Below are 27957 nucleotides of genomic sequence, written 5' to 3'. Positions count from 1 at the left end.
TCCTATCTTGGTCCATTAGGTAAGTCGCAGCTCCAGATCAGGCATCAGTCTTACTGGGCCCTATCTGTGGTGGGCTGATGGCACTTAGCTCAGTCTATGCTCCTGCATAGCCTGAGCTGAGAGAGACCCGCGACCCGCCACCGTATGATCCACCGTGTCCAATGAATCAGAAACTGCTGCTGATTATTCTCTGTTCAATATACAATTATACATATTTGTAGTGTCTTAGTCGACTCTTGACTCCTACAGGTAAACCTGAACATTTTAACTATCTGTGTAAACTTTTGTTCATCAGCATATATGACTGATGATGATGCTTTAGCTAAAAAAATATTTGAACTCAAACATTTTGGAAAGTTACTAAAAGATTTAGCTAGCAGATGTTTAGTACAAAACTATCTAGTTTTAGTAGTTGGTATCTCTTTATCGGCCTCAGCAGCAGCTTGCGTCGGTGCGCTGGCGCCGCGCCAACCGCCGCTGACATAGTTGTTGTCAACTAACCATCGAACGCTATTAGTTCACTGCGTTTACTAAACATTACAACGTACAGTGTAGTCCCTTTAGTACGTTCGCATATAGCGACCAACCGTTTTTAGCGACGAAAGTTTAGGCATTTGTTTGGTTTTAGTATAAACTTGCATTAATAGACATTCGTTTATTACGACTCCGCTTACAACGACCAACCGCTTTTAACGACTGAATTTCACACATAGTTGTCCGGTTACAACGACAAAACGACGAGCGTTGCCGTGTTTACAAATAATTCATAGAAAATAATGAAATAAATGATTAGCTATCTCAACTATCGCCCCGCGCGACGCCTCTGATTGGAAACTGACTGTTTATTTTATGGCAGTACGTATTTGTAGGTAAATAAGTGACGCGATAAAACGCGAATAAAACCAGAAATAAACAAAAATTACAGACCATTTGCATTAAATGTATACAGTTGTTAAACAGATTTACACTTCCATATAAGAAAGCGTGTACATTATGGTTACGTTCGTTACACATCCTTAGATAATTTGAATGACCGAAATAAACTAAACTATGTTGATTAAAATGATTTTTTTATCTGCTCATCACCTAAACGGGCATTTAACTGTAATATCTGTTATAAAAAAAAAACTATTTTCTGTTCGTTTAATACGACTTCCGGTTAGTACGACGTAATGTCACCGGTCCCTTGGTAGTCGTTATAACCGGATTCTACTGTATTAGTAGTTTCACGTAAAATTGGGGGTAACTTCTGTAATGTTACTGCTGTAGTTCAGCTTATCATAGCTACTAGTAACTACAGTGACCAATCACTTTATGTTTTTAAGTACGGTCAGAAAAATCATTCCTGAATTGCACTTCTCCTCCTTGGGCAACTTTCGTATAGATTTGAGTGTCAGTGACAGAAATCTGACTAAAATCCAAAATATTCCTACACCTGCCCGTCGAGCCGGAGCCCTGGTAAACCCGCTAGGTAGTTCGCAGCTCCGGATCAGGCATCAGCCCTACTGGGCCCCATCTGTGGTGGTCTGATGGCTCGTTGAGGCGCGCGCGGAACGCGACGCGCCGTACGCACGGGTCTGGTTCTGGTCGGGCAGCGAGCTACCCTTGCTCGCCGTCCGCAACGTCCAACCGAACCCGTCCGTCCGAACGTCCGCCGTTCCGTGTAAATATTGTTAAAAATATTTAGGACTTACTTTCAAGGAACTGTAAATATATGAGTTTGTTTTCAAGTCAATCTTCATTTGTTTATAGCTCATCAGTTATTTAGTACTTCCCTTCTAAAATCTACGGTCCTACTGGAAAACCTTAATAATTTCTACGATAATAAGACAGTGACCTTTGTGCTCATCACGCAAGAGGACACCTACCTCTGTCCTCTGACAGTGGTAGATGTCTAATGAGCGAAGTTCTACATAAAATTTATTTTGTGCTTGCAAAAATAGATATGAAAGCAACGTAAACCTTTTTCGAAACTTAAAGTAATTTATGTTACGCGGCACAAAAAGAAGATTTTACCCAATTTGTGGCAATCAAAGTAAGTAGCGAGGGCACTTTCAGTAACACGAAGCGGCAAAGCCAATTACCAGATATTTCAAACGCGACAAATCAATATAAAGCTAACAGAGAGCACAGGCAATAAAAACGTGAACATCAAACGAATTCTATCGACCCGAGCTATTGTGTCGCTATGAAAAACTTCACAGACGAATATCGTCTGAAAGTTATTAAGTGCGAAATTAATAAAAAGCTGTCGCTCGCTCCGGTTCACCGGCTACGAAAGAGCAACATCACAGTTACGGGATAATAGCCCTTATTGAGCGCGCGTCAATTAAATTCGTCTATCCTTTGACAGATAGATTCCAACAATGGTCTCTTGTTCCGTCGCCCCGTCTCCCCTCTCCCCCCCCCCGCACCCCGCACCCCCACCCCCGGACGTGCCGGGGCAGGTTAATAATGATTATTAATATAGTTTAGTAGTCGTTAGGTCTAAATGAGGCGGCCGCGACAACTTGTCTAATATCGCAGCGCGCAAATACTCGTGGTTGGAGGCGGACCGGGAGCTAGGGACTGTAAAGTTGCTCTTTACATTCTTGCTGTTGGAATATGAACGCAGGAATTTGTGCAATGGAATTATGGCTACAGAATGTACATTAATACCTTACAGTCAATGTTTGAAAGTCATACAATTTATCTCATACGCATAGTTCAGTATTGGTGCTCAAGACGATGATAATTTAAAAAAAAATAATCTTCAAAGTCAAATTCAAAGCATTTGTTTCAATTAATCCTAAATAAGGCACTTTTGAAACGTCAAATTGAATTGTCCGTAAGTTTGTCTGTCAGTGAAGCTAGGCTTATTTTCTCTATAGCAAGGTCTATTAAAGAATTAGTAAAGACTCAATTTTCGCACTGGGATTTGAGATCCAAGTAAAATATGAACACTGAATTATCCCTTTCTAAATATGAGCCACAACTCCTGCGCTATGTAAGAGAGCGCTGAATATTAAACGCGCAGCTATTTCAATTAGGTCGCCACCACTCGCCACACGCGTACATCGACGGCAATCCGATTACAATTTACTAACTAATGAACTTTCATTGTTTATTTGTCAATGACAGGACCAAAGGACCAGCCTAATTTGGTCCTTTTGGATATACGTACGAAATTGAACATTGAGTTGAATTTTCCGAGAATAGATTGATTAATATGTGTCCTCTATGCGGATAACATACCTACTTTCAATTTGCATCAAGATTGACAAAAGTTCACATAATTTATATTTAATCAAAAACCCAGTTTGGAAGTAAGCTCCATGTTAAAGGGGATGAGCCTATTACTATACAATGAACTCCATTCCATAGAGCTGAAAAAAATGAAACAACCAAAACAATTTTTCCTGGTCAGCGTAGCCCAAGGGCTCGAAATAAGCTTGCGCTCACTCATGATCATGTCTCAACCAACGTAGATCGGGATAGCAGTCAATATGTGAATACAAAATATGAAGTAAATGAAAAGTGTTCTAGGAACGACTATCAGTCAAGTATTTAAGCTTAAAAATTGTACAAACCAATTCTTTCTTTTACATACAGCTTCAAAAATAATAATAAAATGTTTTGTTACGCATCGCTCAAAAGATCACTCATACATAAGAAAAGTAATTAAGAGTCCGTTACTCCAATAATCTGTATCAAATAAACTGAAACATCTGTCATTAGTGAACTCTAAGTCGATGGGAGTAGGGTTATTTTGCAACAGCTAACCGACGATTGAATAGGTATGAAAGCTTTGGCAAGCGAGTGGCATTTGACGACAATGCTTGTTGCAATGTGATGTATCTCAGCTACGTAACAATGAAGGCGTTTTGTTTTATGAGTTCGGGTCATAAGTTTAAAATAAATACACCTGTCGCCTTTGCACCAGCTTTTGTGTGTGTGAGAACTTGATGAACATACGTAATGTTATATTAACGCCTATTTTACCTAGCTAGGTTTATCAGTTGATATAAAGCTTAATTTTATACGTGACTAACATTTTTACCACATACTTTAGTAGACCTATTGCGTATTATGATGAACTAATACTCAACTACCTAACTCTTGTCTGCAAACTTCATGAAACTTCATGACCACATAAAGAAAGTTCTTTTCAATAGCTTTAAAAAAAATCTGTTTCTAACATCCTCAATTATTTTGACTGCACAGTTGGTGCGGTGGCTGGGCGACCGGCTTCCACAAATTGTTGTTTCGGGTCTGAGTATCATGTATGTGAACTTGTATGTTTGTAAACGCACTCACGACGCAGGAGAAGATCCTAGTGTTGGGCAACGCTTTACAAAAAATAATCTTCCAGCTTTATGTGAACTGATATTTTGAACTGTATTTTTTGAATAGTGTATGTTTGTAAACATTAAACCCCTATGAACCTGTTTCTACGAATACATTGTTTTGCATTTTCTATAGTACACAATACACAATTCAAACGAAATGTTCAAGTGTCCTCATTGTTTTTTACCAAAATAAATCAACGCGAGGGATTATTGGAAAGACTACGAATAGTTGGCAGCTTTACGCGGGGCGTTGCATACTTTATATTGTTTGTTGAATATCGTGGAACCAGGCTAACGATGGCGTCGTCCATCAACACGTGTTCTACGGTGACACATTCGTACTGATATTATTAATGGGAACATTCGACATTACAGGTGAAAACACTAGCAGAGTTATTTAGGATTCTATGCTCAGATTTTGCACAGACAAATACTTAAAGTATTTGGTCCTATACAAAAGATCGCCGCCGTCATCATCATTAGCACCTAGCATTCATTAGTATCCACGGTTTTTTTTTAAAGGATCAGAAAGATCACGAGGAGAAATAGGATCAAATACTTTAAGTATGTATTTGTGCAAAATCAGGGGATAGAATCCTAAATAACACTGCTAGAGTTTAGATAACTCTTGCCCAGGCAAGGCGAGAGTGTTAGACTCTTACTTACTAAAAACCACCCGTTCCTTCTCCTGCTGCCGCAGCCCCAGTAAACCCGCTAGGTAGTCCGCAGCTCCGGATAGTAACCACGGCTACACTATAGAATTCCTCTACAAAAGAGTAATTTCAATCGCGTGAGGCGCGAGAGACTAAAGAATTAATATAATATTGCCGATGTCCAAGTCGATCTATTTGTTTAAAACGTTATGATTTCTACGCTTGATGCGTGGCTTGGTGATGTCATGATAATAACATTATGTAATAACACGGTTTAAAAAGATTAGGTTTATTAGATAACACTACTACCCGGTCTTTAAAAATATTCAGTTCCTTAGTCAGTTCTAAAGATCAGGTATCTTGTAAGAGCACGCGTGGTGGCAAAAAAATATGTATTCAACTACATTGTCTGTACGCGTGTGTCTTAACTAAATTGGATAACAGTCTCAAAATGTGCCCCGACTCTATTTACCCGTAGTCTCAGTCACACCCCTATTGCTCACTTAGCAGGTGAAAAAAAAGGGTGTCAACTCAACAACAATAAAATTATGATCGCCTTTAGCTGACCCACGCAAGAGTAAAAGGAGTAATGTTACGTGGCATCCCTCGTGAGTCACAAAGAACAATTAACACATGTTACTGCATAGTGTTTATAATTAGGTTGATTATATTTTAATATCTCTCTGTGTTTATGAGAGAGACTTTTATAGTAGTAGTGTGCGCTGCCAAACTGCTGATGTCACTGTTTTGTGATAACGAAGCTGAATCACTAGATATTTGTAGATTGTAGTGCTTACAGACATTGTTTGAATACCGAAGAAAGTATGGATGTGAAGAAATAATCTGAGATTGAGTGCTGGTTGCAACTAACCGGGCCGCTGATGGAAAGATAGATCTTGACTGTTAAAACTCTGAGTTGAGTAAAGTATTATTAGAAATCGATTAAGAAAGTACAACAAAAGATGAGAACTAACTAAACTTCGATATACGGATAGAAATCATCAAGTAACCTAAAACCAAACATTCTTATTCCACACAATGTGCCCGCAAAATGCTACAGTATATTTAGTTGAGAACCTTAAATAGTAAAGTTAATATGAGTACTCACAAACAAATTCAAATAAAAGAAACAAACTGAAACGTAATAGATGTTGATAGTAGTTAGCTAAGACGAAGTTTTGAGCGAAAATAAAAATGGCTTGATTAGGTAATTGGACCAGATCTGAGGTTATGTTAGCACGTGTTTACTATAGACTATTTAAATGAATGATACAAAATTTACTATGTTGTATTCTATCATTAACTAAATGCTAAAGTACCACCCAAAGTCATCACTGACAATTAGTAAAGAAAAGTGTGACAATATGTAAACATTACAAGTGGGAGAACCAAAGTGACTAACACCACGTACCGAAAGACCAAAATACAACACAAAACTTTGAAGTTAGTAGGGGAGCTACAAGGCGGTCGCGTACCGATGCTCCTGAAATAGATGTGGATATTAAACACAGTTTGAGGGAGATACGCAAAGGTTACCTAACCTGTTTCACTTGTATGTTCCTACGTAACTGATAGTAATTAATCCTCATTCAATATGTTAAGTCTTGAACTTGAATGAACCGCATTACAACACAAGTGTCAGAGCCCTCAACAATCCAAATTCCTATCGAATAAAAAACTCCGAAGCGGTAACACGATAACAAATTGGATTCCTGCCACATTCACACAATTTCGAGTGAACACTATTTATAACTTGTTCCTAATCACCGCGCGGTAAACAAGAGTTGTCGTCATATCGACGTATTGCGCCTAATATTCGTGCTACAGATGTAAACTGAACGCGCCGGGAGTCTGTTGTATTAATAGACATGCCGAACCGATGGCTTCTTTTACTCCAGCGAGCTCTCGCGATATTTACGGAAACACGTGGTGTATGCTAATGTTTAGCTTATCGTAAGCTACTAAAGACTAGAGTCGAATGGCAGGCATGGCAGCGCCGCCCCAAGATATTATGATAAAATTAGAAAATGCTTTTGGCCGCGGGAGTTGTCTTTACTATTTATGGTAGTGCACGCGCTGGTTAATTCTGACGCGTGTGGTAACCTCCGCTTCTAATTTTATATTCGAACCCCGCTCTCTCTAGGGGAAGTGTACCTACTCTTGTGTGTTCGCTATGCCTGCTTGTCATTCCAATGAATTTGAAAAGTGTAAAGTAGGCGGCGATTGATCGCCGGAATGTTGGCAGTGAGCGTGACCCACATATAGACAGGTGCGATCCACTGACTCACTTCGCTGTCACATGAAACACTACACCGCAGGGGAAATGCGGGTTGGGGACTCCAAACAAAAACCAAAGTCAACGGTTGTATAAAAAGAAATAATGTAATTAAAATAAATAAATTAACCGTTTATTTATTAATTACATTTGGCGTGAGATCCATAACGATCCCGTGTATATAATAAAAATAAAAAAAAGAAAATTAAATTTATATAAATTTTACAATAAATTACATTACAATAGATGGCGTTATCTTAGATGTTCAGTTCTGTCAGGTATCACTACGTACAACGTACAAATGCTAGAGTTCCTTGCGGAACGAGAGCACCACAATACACAGCACTAGGGTCACGCAGCAGCGGCGCAGCAGCCCCGCGCATGCGCGAGGGTCACGTGCACGCTTAGAAGCACTTGCGGTGGACGATGCCGGGGCCGGACTCGTCGTACTCCTCCTTGGAGATCCACATCTGCTGGAAGGTGGACAGGGAAGCCAGGATGGATCCACCGATCCATACGGAGTACTTCCTCTCGGGGGGAGCGATGATCTTGATCTTGATGGTGGAGGGAGCCAGGGCGGTGATCTCCTTCTGCATCCTGTCGGCGATACCGGGGTACATGGTGGTACCACCAGACATGACAGTGTTGGCGTACAGGTCCTTACGGATGTCAACGTCGCACTTCATGATGGAGTTGTACACGGTCTCGTGGATACCGCAAGATTCCATACCCAAGAAGGAAGGCTGGAAGAGGGCTTCAGGGCAACGGAACCTCTCGTTACCGATGGTGATGACCTGACCGTCGGGAAGTTCGTAGGACTTCTCGAGGGAGGTGGAGGCGGCAGCGGTGGCCATCTCCTGCTCGAAGTCGAGGGCGACATAGCACAGCTTCTCCTTGATGTCACGAACGATTTCCCTCTCAGCGGTGGTGGTGAAAGAGTAACCCCTCTCGGTGAGGATCTTCATGAGGTAGTCGGTCAAGTCGCGACCAGCCAAGTCCAGACGGAGGATGGCGTGGGGCAGGGCGTAACCTTCGTAGATGGGGACGGTGTGGGAGACACCATCACCGGAGTCCAAGACGATACCGGTGGTACGACCAGAGGCGTACAGAGAGAGCACAGCCTGGATGGCGACGTACATGGCGGGGGAGTTGAAGGTTTCAAACATGATCTGGGTCATCTTCTCCCTGTTGGCCTTAGGGTTGAGGGGAGCCTCAGTCAGGAGGACTGGGTGTTCCTCAGGGGCGACGCGCAGCTCGTTGTAGAAGGTGTGGTGCCAGATCTTCTCCATGTCGTCCCAGTTGGTGATGATACCGTGCTCGATGGGGTACTTCAGGGTGAGGATACCTCTCTTGCTCTGGGCCTCATCGCCTACGTAGGAGTCCTTCTGACCCATACCAACCATCACACCCTGGTGACGAGGGCGACCTACGATGGACGGGAAGACGGCGCGGGGCGCGTCGTCGCCGGCGAAACCGGCCTTGCACATGCCGGAGCCATTGTCGACTACAAGCGCAGCAACATCGTCGTCGCACATTTTGGCGTTTGTATTTGGTTTGGGACGCGGTGGATGTTGACTCTACGGCAGCGAGACTGCGAGTGCGGCGAACAGCGGACGGGGAATCTTTTATAGGGGCAGCGGCGCAGACGCCGCGCGCCATACATGGCGAGCGCGCCGGCCCCCTCGCGCGCTCAGCCCCCGCCTTTCTTTCAATATTTCACACTAACATATTGTCTTAAAACAATCTTATCAACCCTAAGATAGTTCTTAGGGTTAATTAGAGGGTTTTAAGTTAGTATTTTACAGTAAAAGCCCGCGCGCCGTAAGAGGCGCGGGCTAGCCGAAGCCAACGGCCCGCCCGCCTTGTGCCATTTCAGGCGATGGGCGGACGCAAAGATTCAACATTGATTATAAACTTTATTTGATTTTTAGGGTCTGTCAGTACTTTTACTTTGGAATATAGTATTTAGGACTAGTACATCTTGATAAACATTTGTAATAATTACCGAACATACTGAGAACGTTAAAAACTTTAATAGAATTCAACGGTTTCCATATCGTAGTAGTTAATTAGTATAGTGCATATTTACTTAATATAAAAAAGATATTTTTCGTAGCAAAGGAAAACAACTCTTAACTTGTTTCCAGAAAGACGATAATAGCACACAATGTTGTAACAGAAAAATATTTGCAAACTATGGTTACTGGGTCAATAGTATATTTAGTGAAAAATTATAATCGAACACGTTTCAGACGTGTTGAGGTTAATTATGAATCATTGCGATTAGCTAACATCTTTATAATTAAAAAGTGCATTCGTATAATATACTCTTGTAAACTTTAAAATAGTTTAATCCGAATGAAAATTCATTTAACCGCGGTCCTTTGATTCATATTTTCTATGTGACTAGGTACACAGATGTAAACTTCTACCTTAAAATAATATAACTAACACATATTTTCCTAAAAGTATAAAACATACATAGAAAACTAAATACATTTTTCACTGAATACTTTATGGCTTGTCTGGGTGGTCCGGATATTAAAACGACAGCTAGTCGAGCGTGTAGGACCAAAACAAGATAGGCATGTGACAATATTCCAATTGAAATATGTTCATTTTGATATTCTATTTTATAGATACCTTTGTCATGTGTTTTATAGAAACATCAAGAGGATGATTCACCTGGAGTCCTGATAAAAATAAATAAATCACCAATCAATCCGGAGCAGGTGAGATGATCATTACTAAGTCCCTTATCTTGGTTGTGTATGAATTGATCTTTACCTAGCACTGTCGTAGGTATACGATGATTTAAAAATCAATTTATATAGACAACGTTTTCCACCTGTGATTCCGCCTGCCTGAAAATAACACATTCTCTAGAATAGGTTCTGATCATGTAGAAATATCGGGAGAGTAAGTAAGCCTATCTCTGAAAATCAAGTTTTTGCTAGTAGTGAAATTATTTTTCAAATCGTATTTAATGTAAGCAATAATGAGGTCCTAAAGTGATGAGACTAACAAGATAATATTACGCATTGCAATGTAATTTATAAGATGTTAGTTAGTACCTTATAAATTCTGTCTCTTATCTGCATTAGTTTATTATAATGAGTGTTTTGGTCGTGCATTCTCACAGTATGAATTGGAAGAACACATTATGCCATTATACAATGTTTTGCAGCTGTTGCAATAGATACTAAGAGCTTCTATTATATTATATTAATACTATTAAGTGCTGATAGCTGCACATGTATATCTAATTTTTAAGCTTACGATATTATTTCTTAAGTCCTACACATTATTGTTATTTCATTAACAAGTAAGCCGAGATATCTGTAACAAAGTGAGCCGAGATTTCTTTAATAGTCCATATTGTTCTCTAGTGCACATTATAATAATGAAATTATTGAAACATTATGATATTAACATCCTCGTGCTTTGCTTTATCTAAGTATTAAACCCTCTCAGCTGATCATGTACGATAGACAGAAAGAAAAAGAAACCAGTATTGATCTTGAAAATTTACCAAATTGTTTGTTAGACTCGTGGCGCACGCGAGTCTAACAAAAACAATAAGCATTTATTTGAAACAAAAAGCCTATGATTAAAGTAAATAAACCGCAGTCCCTACAAATCCTAAAGAAACAACAATCTAATTAAATAAATCTGTATTAAAATGTACCAATAAACTATTTGTAACAAACGCGACCCACGCGAAATGTCACGAAATACCTTTACCTCGTGTATTGTCAACCGGTATTTGGGTACTGTGTAATTGATTTAATGAAACTATGTTTGACTAATTGATCACTCGATTGAATACTTTGGTCGCTCGATTCATGTCACAGGTGTGAGTGGGACGCATACATAATGAGTAGGGGACTTTACGAGATGATATATAAGTTTGTTGTTTATGTACAAGTTTTTTGGTTTGACGACAAATTGTGTTAGATTGATTTAAATATCATCTCGTTGAAAAGACTCACGAAATCAAAGTTCTAATAGGTACTTATTTTTACAGATATCAAAACTATTAAGTCTAAGTAATGGGCATCAAAGGACCAAAAATATATTTTAGTCCTTCGAGACGAATAATCTGGATTTTCTTAGTCCTTTTGTTTTTATGAAGGTCACTCCTAAAAAGCAATGGATATTAAAAAATCCCATCTCATTCATTGCAGATACATTCGTAACAGGCAGTACTTCGTAGTAGGCTGTAGCTCGACTACGTCGTAGTAGGCTGTAGAGGTGCTACGCCGTAGTCAGCGGGACTACGACAAAGCCGTAATAGGTAACAGTGGTTTCATTTAATTTTACAGCTGACGCAGTAAGTAGAAGAGTATCAAAGACATTATTTGGTTGGTACTATTACTACTTAACATCGGTAAAATTGCCCCTAGTACAAAACTTCTAACGTAGTATGAATTATTCGATGCCTAAAATACTTCGCATCGAAGTATTGTATCGAGAACCTCCGCGCTCACAATTGTCATTGTACCTCGAAGTTCATTAGTCAAGTTTAACTGTACAACGACAACAAACGGATTATATTTGGATCACGGTAGAGAACTGTCACTATCGCCATTCATTGATTTGCTCAATTGCATACCAATACCGCTACTGGCCGGTCATTAATCGCTTTCGAATGCACGGTTCCATCACGTTATTTGATGATCATTGACGATTCTTTACTACGGACTTTTTTGAGATGCTATATAGAGCCAGCAATGGATGATGTGCAAATGGATAGAACAGTATTGAGTTGTATAGGGTTAGGGGTATGATGCAAGTGCATCGGGTGCATTGGCCGCGTCTATTTGTGGTAACAGGTGTGCGCCGTATAATCATTACGGCGATGGTCGGCTGTTAGAATCTGCTCTCTATCTCAGGCCGTTTGAAATGGAACGCAAACCGATTTCGGAGCGGCGCCCGGCGACGTTCAAAATAACTTTGTACATTCCAAGTACTTGTTATGGTAATGTGTGACAGCGAAACTGTTGTTCACAACTTTAAGTTTAACCGTAGGGGCGAGGTTTTTACAGTTGTCGTACTTTTACTGTGTTTAACAATATTTTAGTGGGTTATTTTTAGATGGTCACGATTTAGAGTATGTTCGCTCTATCGCTGTGTCGTTCAACTATGTTGCGTTTGCAAATGTTTAGTTTAATTATTGGGTACAATTAGGATTTTTATTTTAAGTAATTATCAATTATATTGGAAACATCGTTGTTCAGTCCCCATAAATAAGTTAATTTCATTAATATTACAGAACCTATACTAATCTACACTTGCCTAAGAAAAAAATGACCCAAAAATCTGTCTAGTTTCATCATTAACATTCTTCGTGAAATTTTTACATAGTGACATTCTTCACACGACAGGTGAACTGTTTACCAGCGCACATACATCATAGCCGTGATCTAATTATACCTGTAGTGTGCACAGCTGATATACTCTTTGTACTGCACCTCCTTGGCATATTAGGTGTTGGTTGGTGCGATTTGGTATTTAGGAAATAGGAGTCTAGTTTCAAATCTATTTGAACTAAATCTGTCCTTAAGTATTACCATTCCATTAACTCCTTAAGAATTTTTATAATTGTGACAGTAATTTAGTTTTTTTCAAAAATCTCTCACCGCATATTATTATAATACAATCGCTATTAGGACTTTAGAAGAGGTAAACAGTAACTAAGTCGTGAGATCTTAATCTGGCAAGAAACAATGCTTTATCTGACCCGAAGAAGCATACAGTCTAGACAGTAACAAGGGAGTGAGGGAGACAAGACATGCAGTACAATCGTAGAGTTCTCAATGAAACACCATACTACAAATATTGTAAACAGAACAAAAATGTGTTTTGACACCAACTCATTTATTTACACTCTCTATTGGCAAAGCTGAACAGAGTGCTACCTACGGTACGGAGCGAGGGAGTGAATCACCGAATACATTTGACGTGTATGCACGATAGCCGTAAATGGTTGGAGATCGATTTGAGTCACTTCCTATAATATGTGTGTAGTTTCTTTGCAAAGCTGGCCCATGGAAAGGTCTTGAAAGAATAAAACGAAACTTACTTTTTATCAATTTTGTTGGTATCTATGGTCCCGTTAGCATTTCAAGTCACCGATTTTGGTTGTCATAAGTAACAGCTGTAGGATTAGCTACAAGAATCAGAAGTCCAATTGAGAGAAATGGTTTAATACAAATGGGTCGGCCCGACCGATGTGATATCAAAAACAGTATCATTGGCTTGTTATTGATACGACCTCGGAACCTTCAAAAAAACATATTCCTTTTTAGAAGCACCACAGCAGTGACTCGTCTGGTGTTGCGTATGTCCATGGGCGGCGCTGATTGCTTATCATCGGGTGATCAGGCTGCCCGTTTGCCACCTATTCCATAAAAAAATCTACATAGTAGAATACGACTCATTAATAAACAATTTCTGTTGTACAGATTAAACCTAAACAATAACGTATGTAGATCAAAATCACATTGTATGTTTTTTCGGAATTTCATAACATGTAAGAATCAGTTCAAAATAAAATTATACGGATGATACATACTTTCAAGCATTCACAACTAAATGTTCCTTAAACCAATGAAAATGTAATGCAATCGAAGTTTTGTGGGAGCTCCATCGTCATAATTATCAGCCATAAGACTTCCACTACTGAACATAAGGCTCCCACAATGTGGGATTATTTTTTAAAAGAGTAACCATTGGAGTTTCTTTCTCTTTCTTTTTCGAATTCGAAGCTACACTTTGGAACGAGCACCTAGCTTCACTGACGGACAGACTGACAGACTATCTGGGGGCACGGTAGTGCCCCGCCAAGACGAGCCAAGCGAAGCGCAAGCGCAAGGGCACTACCTACCTTTTCTCGAAGCGCTTCGTCGTATTTTTGAACCTTCATAACTTGAGTTTGGGTTATACCAGATAAACAAAATTTTCAGGATATAATGTCAGTGGTAGACTTAATAAACCTCTAAAGTTTCAATTGCATAGCTCTTATACTTTAGATTTTATTGATATCTAAAATACCCCGATTTCGTCACTCACTCACTCACTCACTGATGATCAACAAAATTCTTAAGGTACTTCCTGAAGTCCCAGAAAACTGAAATTTGGTATGTAAGCTAGTATTAGTACCCAAACAACAAAAAAATCCTAAAACTTGGAACTTTTACCCCCAACCCCTTAAACTAGGGGGTGAAAGTTTGTTCGAGACTTCCGCAACTTTTGACGCTAGAGGTCTGAATGCGGCCGCGGAAGGGTAAAAATCTGAAATAGGGAAACTTAATTCCCTATTTCCTGCTTGAGATCTGAAAATTATACACAAGTACATAGAACACAAACTTTTCATCAAATCAAAACATTATCCTACCCATAAGTACTTTAATATTACTACACTTCACTTCGGTAAGTGTTTATTAATCAACCTATACTTTTGAACATAAGCATCGTAAGTATAGTATGCGCCAACGCCCGCCGCCTGCCCCCTCGTCCCCGCGCAGTAGCTAAAAATAATCGGCCCGTCAGCGAGCGCGGCACCCGAACGCGGGCAGACGCGCGAGGGCAGACTTCGTTGACGGTTGTCTCGTTGAATGAAAAATTTTCGGAATATTTCGGTGATTTAAAAGTTTGCTATCGCGGAGAAAAAAACCATTTGCCTAATATTTAATTGTTAGTAGTTTAGTAGGTAAAGGTTTAGATACTAGTGTTTTAATTTTCATTGATAAAAAGTATTAGGATTACGTTTGCAATTTTCTTATAAATTTAGTAGTTTAGTAGGTGAAGGTTTAGTTAGGTACTAGTGTTTTAATTTTCATTGATAAAAAGTATTAGCATTACGTTTGCAATTTTCTCACAAATTTAATTAAGAAATTCAAAGATTGAATAAGTAGGTATTTGCAATTAAGTAGTATAGGTTAGTAGGTATAATATGTTTATAGTTGTTTATGTAGGTACGACTTAGTGAGAATAATTTGATACGTAGGTCATTGTTTAATTTTCATTGTTAATAGGTTTAACTTAAGTAGTTTAGGATTACGTACGGTTTGAATATTGTATAGTAGGTAGAAAATTACGATCATAAGCAACCTACAAAAAGAAATGAAATCCCACAAAAACATTTCATGTTAAATGTTGCCAAGACGAGACCATATAGCTCGCACTGTCAAAAAGTAATCAGATCCCGTGTAGAGCCAAGTTTCTAACCCTACATGCCCAGACCTAAATCGATAAGCCCTAATTTCACACTCAAGTTACGGGGAAATTCTACAGCCATAGCTCGTACTGCGTAGTTCGTAGCGCGTAGCAGAGTTTTTACGCTATAATCTCGTAGGCGTGCAAACCTTGGACGTAACTGGCGAGTCGGCCGCACGGACTTTTTGCTATTCGTCATATGGGCTTGAGCTTAAAAATCTATTCAATCTTCTAAACTCTTTCCGTGCGGCCAACTCGCCAGTTACGTCCAAGGTTTGCACGCCTACGAGATTATAGCGTAAAAACTCTGCTACGCGCTACGAACTACGCAGTACGAGCTATGGCTGTAGAATTTCCCCGTAACTTGAGTGTGAAATTAGGGCTTATCGATTTAGGTCTGGGCATGTAGGGTTAGAAACTTGGCTCTACACGGGATCTGATTACTTTTTGACAGTGCGAGCTATATGGTCTCGTCTTGGCAACATTTAACATGAAATGTTTTTGTGGGATTGTTTATTTCTTTCTTTGTTGACGTTTCAAAAGTACCTAAGTATAGGTTTAATTGGAATAAATGATTTGACTTTGACTTGACTACCATAAAATAAATATATCAATGACTGAACCGTAGTATAATTTTATTGGCGCAAAGAAATGTTCTTTCTGCATCGAGTACAAGTTCCTAGTAGAGCTAAAGTTTATGAATTAACATTGCAACATTGTGTTCAAGCATTGTATCGGAGCGTTTAGTTCCACAGCCGATCAGTATCGACGTCGTAATATATTTATTTCAGGCGCAGTTGGGAGGCCTATAAATAGGAACGCAAGTTCACTGTCGATCCGTACGCATTGTGGAGCCATTCGGTACGCGTGTGAGGGGAAGAGGATACATTCAGTTATTAAAATTACCTACTACACACAAATTTAGGGAACAGAGAGTAAAGTTCGTAAGAAAAGGAGGATCCTCCGACCAGGAGAGGTGATCATGCCTGGCGGGCTGACTGCCAAACTGTTGATCGTTGGGATTCTCTATCCATGTTTATTTGCATATAAACTTCACACGTGCGATGCAGGTTATTTATGACGTCATCCATTGATTTGCTCGTCGATAGTCTATGTGCGACTTCTGTCATCTGTCACTTGTCAGGTGTCGCCACACAAATAATATAACTACGGGCACCTAACGTATAGACATAGGAGATAATGTAACTCAATGCTCGGGATGCGATCACATTCCTTATACAGACTGGTAAACATAGTTGCTTTTATTCTTCACTAGCTTCACTTGCGACTTCGTACGCGTTGTAACATTTTGTCGCTTAAAACTCGGTCCGCAGGAATTTTAGTATAAAAACCTGTAATTTTTTTTTATACAAACCTTCTCCTGCCAATAAGGAAGAATACGTTCAGAAGTTATGCGCGTACATACATATTGACGATACATTTTATTTATACTAGTGGTCGCCTAGTGGTCGAAATTCGACCATATACGATCTGGGGGCACGGCAGTGCCCCCGCCAAGTCGAGCAAAAAAAAAGCGGCACGGCCGTACCATCCTTTTCTCGAAGCAATTCGGGCCTTTTTCGACCCCCTATAATTCGGTTGTGGATAAAGCAAGAAACCTGAATCTTCAGTAACTAATCCGGCATTGTATAAACACGGAATATTTAAAATTTCAGTCAATTTGAACCAGTAGTTTAAGAATGACAACTTGTTAAAGTTTCTAAATTTTGTCACTCACTGACTCACCGATCATCAAAAGTCCAAGGCACTTCTAGCAGACTTAGAAGCTTCATATTTGGAATACATATAGAGTTTAGTGTCTTAATCATGGGAAAACTTAAATATTTTGTAATTTCGGTCCAGTTTTCCAAATACACCAACTGCATAAATAACTTTGTAATCCCATATATTTATATGGGATTACAAAGTTATTGATGCAGTGTATTTGGAGAACTGGTTGGTGGTGGTTATAAATTTAATAGGTGTAGATAGGTACCTACCATATGAGGCAAGGAGCCTATGCTATAACTATACATAAAAGTCAGGGCCTAAGCCTAAGTAATGCGCTGATGGATATAGGTTCTGCAGTGTTCACATCCGGTCAAGCTTACGTGGCACTTTCGAGAGTTACAAGTCTGGGCGGTTTACATCTCATTAATGTCGACTTTGGAAGTATTAAAGCGCAGGAATCATCAATTTGTGAATACAACAGATTAAGAAGTATTTACCGTCCAGACTTGTCAAAAATTGAGACATCAAAGCCTCCGAGAAAAGCCCATAGAGACAGGGAGTGGGCTTTGAGAAAAACTGTGGCTGAAGCTCAAGAAGTAGTACCGGAAAAGAAAAAGAGGAAGACTACATATAAAAATAAGAAAATATCATAAGACCTTTAACAAAATTCGTTAGAAGTAGATGGTATCAAAAAGAAAGGCTCTACAAAAAGAAGTGAGATCCCATCAAAAACATCCTGTAAAAAACCCAAGTCTCGCAGCTCAGTCTTTCTACCGTCAAAAGTTGTGAGATCCATGTAATACCAAGTCAGTTAATCTATTTAGTGTCTACTTGAAGGACCTTCTGTCTTAAGTTATTACATAAGTTATTATCATGCCAATATTAAAAATATTTAACGTTTTAAACAAATAGATCGACTTGGACATCGCATGAAAACAAAATGAATATTACAATATTATATTAGATTCTTTAGTCTCTCGCGCCTCACGCGATTGAAACTCTCGTTCCTGTTGGTCGCTGGCCCGTCGTGCTGTGTAGTGTGATACATACTAATAATCAAATCAAGCGATGTCCAAGTCGATCTATTTGTTTAAAACGTTAAATATTTTTAATATTGGCATGATAATAACTTATGTAATAACTTAAGACAGAAGGTCCTTCAAGTAGACACTAAATAGATTAACCGACTTGGTATTACATGGATCTCACAACTTTTGACGGTAGAAAGACTGAGCTGCGAGACTTGGGTTTTTTACAGGATGTTTTTGATGGGATTTAATTTACAATACCACTTAACATACGTTCAAGGATAATTTGTATTTAACGAATTGCTATTAGTTTTGTAAAATTCAAATTAATATATTCCGGCGCATCATGAATAACCAAACCTCCTTCAATTAGAAACCTCTTTTCATATGAGACGTGAGAATACCATCGCAATGTCTATCGATTTTGACGTTTTGTCAAATACGATCAGATACTATGCATGTGTGTGTAATGTTTTATTTATTGATTTAATGTACTTTATAAGCATTATTTTTGAAAAATATTAACGTTCCGCAATTCTCCTACACATAAACTATAAGTGTACCAAATTTTATGCTCCAACGTCCGCGCAATTTTCGTAAAAACTGTTACAAAGTTTTTGCTTCACGTATTAATATATAGATAGATTATCGATCAAAATCTGTTTGACAGAATAGTGTAAATAACAAACATGAGAAGTTATTAAAATCGTGTAGTGTATTCTTGTGAATTACTCAAAGATTTTTTGTAAGTAATTCATACTGCTCATATTTGATTTACAAAGGCATCATTAATTTATTATGTTGTGTATTTTAGTAGTCGAATGTAACGTTTATTCCCACAACACAGGAGAAAATCGTAAAGTGGGGCAATGTTTTAAATAAAAAAAATCATCAAATCATAGATTCTATTCTTAAAATGTTACGTTGAACGTTGAAGTTTCCAAGTGCTCAATAATGGCGTTGATCCTAATATCCAGTTTTATAGAAAAAGCTAGCATTTTTTCTGTTCAACCATTTCACAAGTCCGCTGTAGTTGTGGCTCCACGTTAGCACAGTGGCAATCGTCTGCGCAGTTCGTATCTATAGCTGGCGGAGTGGCAGCCAACGCGAAGCACATCTGTTGCTCGTAGACACAGCAATGACAAGTGTATAGGGTTTTAATGAATAATATTGTTTAAAACTTGTATGACCAGTGGGCGGGTAACTTATAACCTATCATAGTATACAGTATGGAGATCACTCATATGATTTAAATGAAACTACAAGTAGTACTCGTCCATAGAAGCATAATACAACTAAATATTTCAACGAAAACATAAAATTTATAAAAAAAAATATTATTTATTTTGTTTAAAATTCAAACTCTGTGGCACTATTGAGAATTTTACGAAAATCCGAAAAAAGCCCAGTAGTACTTTGTCCGACCCGGGAATCGAACCCGAGACCCCTTGTCCGGCAGTCGTCCTTGCGACCACTCGACCAACGAGCCAGTCAAATCTATATATACATTTCAATACATATAAACTGTAGAAGAGTTAATTCTGTACATTTAATATAGAACGAAAACGACAGCCATGACAAAAAGTTTAAAATTTCGAACAGCGGCCATCTTGGATTTACATTTTGACAACACCATCACATTTCCCGCCCTTGAAAACGTCAAAACGACATCCAGTATGAAAACTCGCGGATTTTACAATCCTCCTGCGACATTATGTCAAAGTACATAGGCGATCCCGCACCACGCGTGTATTGTAAGCAGTTGCAAGCTAATGTCGACCATCGACCCTTTAGTTACAGTGTTAAGTCCACTGCCATACTACTACTACTAACCTAACCTAACATTTGACAAACTTATATTTGCGTTTGGTACAGTAAGCGTGTCTAGGGATCGAGCCTCACAACTAAGTTTGTTTTAGTGGATGTACTTTTTTGGGATGAAAAGTAACCAGTGATGTGCCTAAGATCTAAGGGTTAATGTATTTGTATAAGCAAGTATCATCGTAATCTAGTACTTTTTGCGTGATGCGTGAACATACAGACAGACAAAAATTTACTGACAGGTCGCATTTTTGGGTTCGGTGTCTGTCTAGTAACACCTCCTACTATTTATTTTTTTAATATTTTCAATGTACAGAATGAACACTACACAACTCACCACCATACACCTATTGTATGCATGTATAGAATAGATATAGATGTATAGAAGATATATAAGTAGATAGATAAAGAAAAATCCAGGTTGTCTGTCTGGGTTTTTCCGAGCCGTGTCTGACTTACTCATATGCTATAAATGTTGCTGTAAAGCTCCGAATCACGAAGTACGGGTCTCCGGACAGCGAGCACGGGTAGCTCGTCGTCTGACCAGATTCAGACCCGTGCATACGGCACCTCGCGTTCCGCGTACGCCTCAAAGAGCCAGACCACCACAGATAGGACCCAGTGGGGCTGATGCCCAATCCGCTTACCGGGACTCCGGCTTACAGCAGGAGTAGGAACGGGGTGGTTTTCAGTTAGTAAGAGTCTGATACTCCTTCTCGCCACACCCAAGGCGAGAGAAGTCATTGGATGACTTGAAAATTTTGCTAAAGTACAGGTCAAAATTATGCAATGAGATTTTTTTGAGTTTAATAGCTACGAATCTTGGGAAACAAATAGTTTTATTATAGTAAAACACATCTACGTATTTATTTATTTATTTGTTTGTTTGAATAGAACGGTACAAATCAATGACACTATTCAATACATTACAAAAATTAAAAAATACAGAATTGTGAAAATTAATCTAAATATTAAATATTCGTTCATCCATCTCTTTTGCAAAACTTCAAACATTCCGACAAAAATAATTATCTTTCACTCGAAAACACGTCACACTCTGGCTTTGAATCCAGGAATCGGTTTAAAAGTTTCATAGTGCGCAGTAACAGAGACAATAATATATTTAAATGTATTCTATTCATCACGTTTGATACTACTTATTAAATAATCAATACATCTGGGGGCACGGCAGTGCCCCCGCCAAGTCGAGCAAAAAAAAAGCGGCACGGCCGTACCATCCTTTTCTCGAAGCAATTCGGGCCTTTTTCGACCCCCTATAATTCGGTTGTGGATAAAGCAAGAAACCTGAATCTTCAGTAACTAATCCGGCATTGTATAAACACGGAATATTTAAAATTTCAGTCAATTTGAACCAGTAGTTTAAGAATGACAACTTGTTAAAGTTTCTAAATTTTGTCACTCACTGACTCACCGATCATCAAAAGTCCAAGGCACTTCTAGCAGACTTAGAAGCTTCATATTTGGAATACATATAGAGTTTAGTGTCTTAATCATGGGAAAACTTAAATATTTTGTAATTTCGGTCCAGTTTTCCAAATATACCAACTGCATCAATAACTTTGTAATCCCATATAAATATATGGGATTACAAAGTTATTTATGCAGTTGGTGGTTGGTGGTGGTTATGAATTTAATAGGTGTAGATAGGTACCTACCATATGAGGCAAGGGAGGGGTGTGTTTAGCCCATGAAACTGAACAACATTATTACTTGTAAAATGGTCGACGTAATGAAAAACACATGATTGGACATGTCTTGAAGTACGAAAATCTAATAAAACAATATATTATAATTTAAATCTGTTATATATAAATTGTTAGCGCGACTAGCCTCCTTACAGACAGACTGGACTCTATTTTACTCTATGACTGACAAGCAAAATATACGCCGAGAAAAGCCCATAGAGACAGGGAGTGGGCTTTGAGAAAAACTGTGGCTGAAGCTCAAGAAGTAGTACCGGAAAAGAAAAAGAGGAAGACTACATCTATACATATAATAAAATCGTAGAAAAGTGCTGTCTGTACATTGAAAATAAAAATAAAAAAAATAGCAGGGGTTATTGTTATGTCGATGTCGAACCCAAAAATGTAATTAACTTTTTTTTGTCTGTTTGTCTGTTTGTCTGTTTGTCTGTTTGTCTGTTTGTCTGTTTGTCTGTTCGTCTGTGCGCGCTAATCTCAGAAACGGCTGATCCAAGTTGGATGCGGTTTTCACGAATATATTGTGGGATGCTTAAATTTACATTTAGTGTTTGTTTCATGTCAATCGGTTCATAAATAAAAAAGTTATGTCAAATTAAAGAATCACGTCGAACATTCTATGCTTATACCATTAATCTCCGCAACTATTTGACGGATTTGGTTGAAATTTGGTACAGATATAGTTTAGAACCTTAGAAAGGACATAGATATATTTTTATTTCAAAAATCAAAAAATAAAATAAAATAAAAATAAAATAAAAATAAAATAAAATAAAATAAAATAAAATAAAAATAAAAATAAAATAAAAATAAAAATAAAAATAAAAATAAAAATAAAAATAAAATAAAAATAAAATAAATATAAAATAAAAATAAAATAAAAAATAAATAAAAATAAAATAAAAATAAAATAAAAATGAAATAAAAATAAAATAAAAATAAAATAAAAATAAAATAAAAATAAAATAAAAATAAAATAAAAATAAAATAAAAATAAAATAAAAATAAAATAAAAATAAAATAAAATAAAATAAAAATAAAATAAAAATAAAATAAAAATAAAATAAAAATAAAATAAAATAAAAATAAAAATAAAAATAAAATAAAAATAAAAATAAAAATAAAATAAAAATAAAATAAAAATAAAATAAAAATAAAATAAAAATAAAATAAAAATAAAATAAAAATAAAATAAAAATAAAATAAAAATAAAATAAAAATAAAATAAAAATAAAATAAAAATAAAATAAAAATAAAATAAAAATAAAATAAAATAAAAATAAAATAAAATAAAATAAAATAAAATAAAATAAAATAAAATTAAAATAAAATAAAAATAAAATAAAAATAAATTAAAAATAAAATAAAAATAAAATAAAATAAAATAAAATAAAATAAAAATAAAAAAAAAATAAAAATAAAAATAAAATAAAAATAAAATAAAATAAAATAAAAATAAAATAAAAATAAAATAAAAATAAAATAAAAATAAAATAAAAATAAAATAAAAATAAAATAAAAATAAAATAAAAATAAAATAAAAATAAAATAAAAATAAAATAAAAATAAAATAAAAATAAAATAAAAATAAAATAAAAATAAAATAAAAATAAAATAAAAATAAAATAAAAATAAAATAAAAATAAAATAAAAATAAAATAAAAATAAAATAAAAATAAAATAAAAATAAAATAAAAATAAAATAAAAATAAAATAAAAATAAAAATAAAATAAAAATAAAATAAAAATAAAATAAAAAATAAATTTATTCCGGACATACAGCGCCATCTATTGTTCAATTTCGTACTTATAGTACGGAATTGAACAATGTCGGGCTGTTCCTATACTCCGTAGATAGATGGCGTTGATCGCGCAATGGTGTAATTACAATTGTTCAGTTCATGTTATTGTTTTAATTCATTGGAAATTTGTTTTTACAAAATAGTAAAAAGCAATGAAAAATATAACATAATACAACTTTTAGTACAAAGAAAACGCTCTAACGGAGTATAGATAATTCTATGTCGATCGTTACTCGACTTCGGTTCATGTTATTGTTTTAATTCATCGAAAATAAGTTAACAAATAGTAAAAAGGTATGAAAAAAATTATATCAATATAATTAAACTTTTAGTACAAAGAAAATGCCCGAACGGAGTATAAATAAATAATCCAAGTTGTCTTTATCCTCGATAGATGGCGTTGGGATCGAAATAGATTGCGCTATGGTTTTGTTACAATTATTTGGTTGGGTATCGGCCGAGCGCTTCGGTACTATTGTAGAAAATGTGTATTATCAGTCGTATGATTATTTGTCTGTAGTGGTCCTGCTGTTTCGTATATTCTAAATTGGTTTCGTTGTATTTGTCAATTAATAAGTTTATTTGTTGGGTTTTCCTGGTTTTCTGGTTAAACTTTTTAACGTAGGTTTAGTTTGATATCGATTATTAGTAGTTACTGTAGTTAGTTTTTTTAATAAAATTGTAAGTCTAATTTATAAATTAATTAGATTAGATTTAAGTCGTTTCTTTTAAATTATTTAGTTTAAGCTTGGTTATTATAGCATAAAGGATAGGTTCTAATATAATTTCTTATTTAATTGTTATAAATTCGTAATTCGTAGCTTTCTTTAGTTTTAAGTTAGTTTTCATCTTAAGTTCGGAAAGATTATAATATTTCTTTAGTTAAAGTCCGTTTTTAAACTATTTTTTCAATGCCCTAAGTGAGTATACATCTATTAAAATCAGACGCAGAGCTCATTATGTTGATTTTTGAAGAGTTCCCTGGAATATCTTCCACATCTCATTTTTGAAAAGATCCCGCGAGATCGGGAACTCATCATCATCATCATCATCATCATCAGCCTATAGCTATGGGAACTATGTGGTTAAAACCAAAAATTTTCCGGAAGTCACTATTCCACGCGAACGAAGTCGCGGGCAAAAGCTAGTATAAAAATAAGAAAATATCATAAGACCTTTAACAAAATTCGTTAGAAGTAGATGGTATCAAAAAGAAAGGCTCTACAAAAAGAAGTGAGATCCCATCAAAAACATCCTGTAAAAAACCCAAGTCTCGCAGCTCAGTCTTTCTACCGTCAAAAGTTGTGAGATCCATGTAATACCAAGTCGGTTAATCTATTTAGTGTCTACTTGAAGGACCTTCTGTCTTAAGTTATTACATAAGTTATTATCATGCCAATATTAAAAATATTTAACGTTTTAAACAAATAGATCGACTTGGACATCGCATGAAAACAAAATGAATATTACAATATTATATTAGATTCTTTAGTCTCTCGCGCCTCACGCGATTGAAACTCTCGTTCCTGTTGGTCGCTGGCCCGTCGTGCTGTGTAGTGTGATACATACTAATAATCAAATCAAGCGATGTCCAAGTCGATCTATTTGTTTAAAACGTTAAATATTTTTAATATTGGCATGATAATAACTTATGTAATAACTTAAGACAGAAGGTCCTTCAAGTAGACACTAAATAGATTAACCGACTTGGTATTACATGGATCTCACAACTTTTGACGGTAGAAAGACTGAGCTGCGAGACTTGGGTTTTTTACAGGATGTTTTTGATGGGATATAATTAACAATAAACCTTAAATGTCACTATTATGTGAGTATGTATTGTGCTAACAGTCTTACAAAATAATTTCATACTCTAATTAAATGCATTTAACATTGAAATTCGATTGTGCTGTTCAATCTCTTAACTTTATTAAACTTAATAGGAATCTATCAGTCCATCTTACTTTTTTATTATAAAAGAATGTGCTCAACACTTTCTTTCGGAAGAATTAAGTATTTCTTCCATAGAAATTAGTACTTTTACTTACATTTTTGGCCAAAATTAGAAATATTACGGTAGCGGGCACCACATGGTAGTTATTTATTAAACAGAATATATTTGATACTATAATTAACTCCAAGTACGACAATATGTCATTAATAAGTACTTGCACGCTGGTCAAGCAAACCAATATAAAAGAAATTATACAAGTCTGTATAATATTCTTCATGTTCTTGTTAGTACTTGGCCTCCTTATGATGACGTAATATATTCTGCCAAAAAATAATACATTCATTATCAACACAATAAACTTTAACCATGTGTAAACGTTATAGTACACGTGGAAAAAATGTACCTTGAGGCTTACTGGACATAGCACTCCTATGGGCATAGCAAGGAACCATACGAGCAGAGACAGTTTCAGAAAGCTGATTTTTTTTAACACAAACACTAGCACCACTTTTTCGTATAAATTCTTCGTGAACACAAACATCCAGGAGACGAGCGCTGCATCCGTCTGGAAATATAGCGCAAAGCCCGGGTCCTTGGTGTAGTCGTTGAAGTACCTGTAGGTCATCATCAGCTCCATTATCGAGTTTATCAATCTTGCCACTGTCAACTGCGTGAGGATCCTCTGGTCCAGTTTCCGTATCTTCGGTCGGATTATATACAACACTAATTGTAGTATCAGGCATAATGAGGAGATGGCAATCCCAACAATTCTAACATAGAAGTCTGCAGTGCTTTTAACATCAGGGAGCTGACCATGATCCCCTGATGTAAGGTTAGTGCCATTGACTCGTGCGTCTACATAACTTGTTGCGTTCGACATTTGATCAAGCGGTGCAACTCGGTCGCCGTTCGCGAGATTACTGCTGTTAGTCATTATTTTTCGAAGCTGCTTGGTTAAGTTGTGGCAAAATATTTTACTTATTATATAGCTTAACTTGTAATATATACTACTTAATAATATATCTTATTCCATTGACCTGCACGGGTACATGAAACTTGGTATAATTATAGGTACTTTAATATCTCGGGCCAGTTTAAAAAGAAGCCAGTGCAACACTGGATAAAACATTTACAGTAAAAAACAAACTTAGTTGTGCGGCTCGTTCCCTAGACACGATTACTGTACCAAACGCAAAAATAAGTTTGTCGAATATTAGGTTACTCACAGTACTTTAAACTGTAAGTATAGGACCGATGGTCCAATTTAGCTTAAACTGTATGCAGTACACTCGTGGCGCGGAACGCAGCGCCGGGTATCGTCTGTATGTTTTGACGTGTATGTTGCAGGAGCATTGTGAAATCCGCCATTATCACAAAAAGCCGTTTAGAAAACCAGAGCTGAACCAAATTGAATACGGCTGAGTCCAAATCCACCAGATAGTTTTCAGATAATTAGACGGCCGCTGCATGAATTTAATTAAAGTAGTTATATATGTAGTATTATTATTTTTCGTCATAAATAGTTTTATTAAGATAGGTATTTTGATGTTCTCTTTTATTGATTTCTATTTCATTTAAATTTAGCATCGGTAAAATAGGTATTAAACCAAATGTCGTAAAAGAGGAGGTAGTGACGCACAAAATATGATTTTATCCTAAAATTCCTTCAGGTTGGAGATTTACGCGGTAAATATTTAAATGTAACCCATGTGGGATTGTTTATTTTTTATCTCCACGTACCTAACAAAGCCACGGAAATAAATTGAATTCACAGTAAACATTACTCAGATACCGAATCGATTCTGATAACGTTTACTTCGGCCGAAGATTAATATAACCTGGAAAACACTAATACAAAAACCCACATTCTGCCAGAAATCATTATTCCACGCAGAGGAAATCGCGGGCAAATGTTAGTAACAGATTAGACTTTGCTTTAACACATTTGTATTCAGAAACTAGTTTCATACACGTTCTAGTTCAGTGGAATAATTGTACACAACCCTACGCGGTTCACGGATGATAGATATAAAAGGCAGAGAATGCGTGAGGGTATTGAGGGTGGACTCATCTTCAACACTTAGATGACGACGACCAACGAGTTAGATAAAGCTGTTTAAATTTTCAAACAGCCATTAATGGTAGTTATTAACAATTCAACATTATTTAATGGGTGTATATCGGAGAATTATTCACAGAAGTGGGTGTGGCCTGTAAATATAAAAGTGTTCGAGCCAAGAGTCTCAGACACGGGATGTCGCGTAACTATTACGGTACGTTGACATCTAACAGCCGCACTCAGAGGCATTTAATGATTACTTAAACTATTCCTTAATAATGATTTTGTACCGGCAACAATTGCTAAGGACTAGGTTAAGTAGCCATTAAATGACTCTGAATACGACGGTAAGCATGGCTAGCAAC

The 27957-nt window shown here is 36.6% G+C and overlaps 1 protein-coding gene and 1 long non-coding RNA gene across 2 annotated transcripts in view; one reads left to right on the top strand and one right to left on the bottom strand.

The window, feature by feature from the left end:
* Positions 1–27957, top strand: part of LOC126911410 (uncharacterized) — a 181805-nt gene that overhangs the window by 85482 nt on the left and 68366 nt on the right. Inside the window, exon 2 of the long non-coding RNA XR_007705963.1 lies at positions 24205–24352. This is a non-coding gene — a long non-coding RNA (uncharacterized LOC126911410). The remainder of the gene's footprint in view (positions 1–24204; positions 24353–27957) is intronic.
* Positions 7368–8870, bottom strand: LOC118279073 (actin, muscle). Its single transcript, XM_035598605.2, has one exon. It carries the CDS (start codon positions 8789–8791, stop codon positions 7661–7663), a length of 1131 nt encoding a protein of 376 aa, XP_035454498.1. The 5' UTR covers positions 8792–8870; the 3' UTR covers positions 7368–7660.

The sequence above is a fragment of the Spodoptera frugiperda genome, chromosome 14 (genome assembly GCF_023101765.2).
Source record: "Spodoptera frugiperda isolate SF20-4 chromosome 14, AGI-APGP_CSIRO_Sfru_2.0, whole genome shotgun sequence".
NCBI lineage: Eukaryota > Metazoa > Arthropoda > Insecta > Lepidoptera > Noctuidae > Spodoptera > Spodoptera frugiperda.
The sequence above is the reverse complement of the archived record's forward strand: the minus strand, read 5'-3'. Positions and strand labels throughout refer to the sequence as shown.

What these genes read in the sequence shown, in the direction of transcription:
- LOC118279073 (XM_035598605.2), bottom strand. Translation starts at nt 8,791, where the DNA reads ATGTGCGACGACGATGTTGCTGCGCTTGTAGTCGACAATGGCTCCGGC.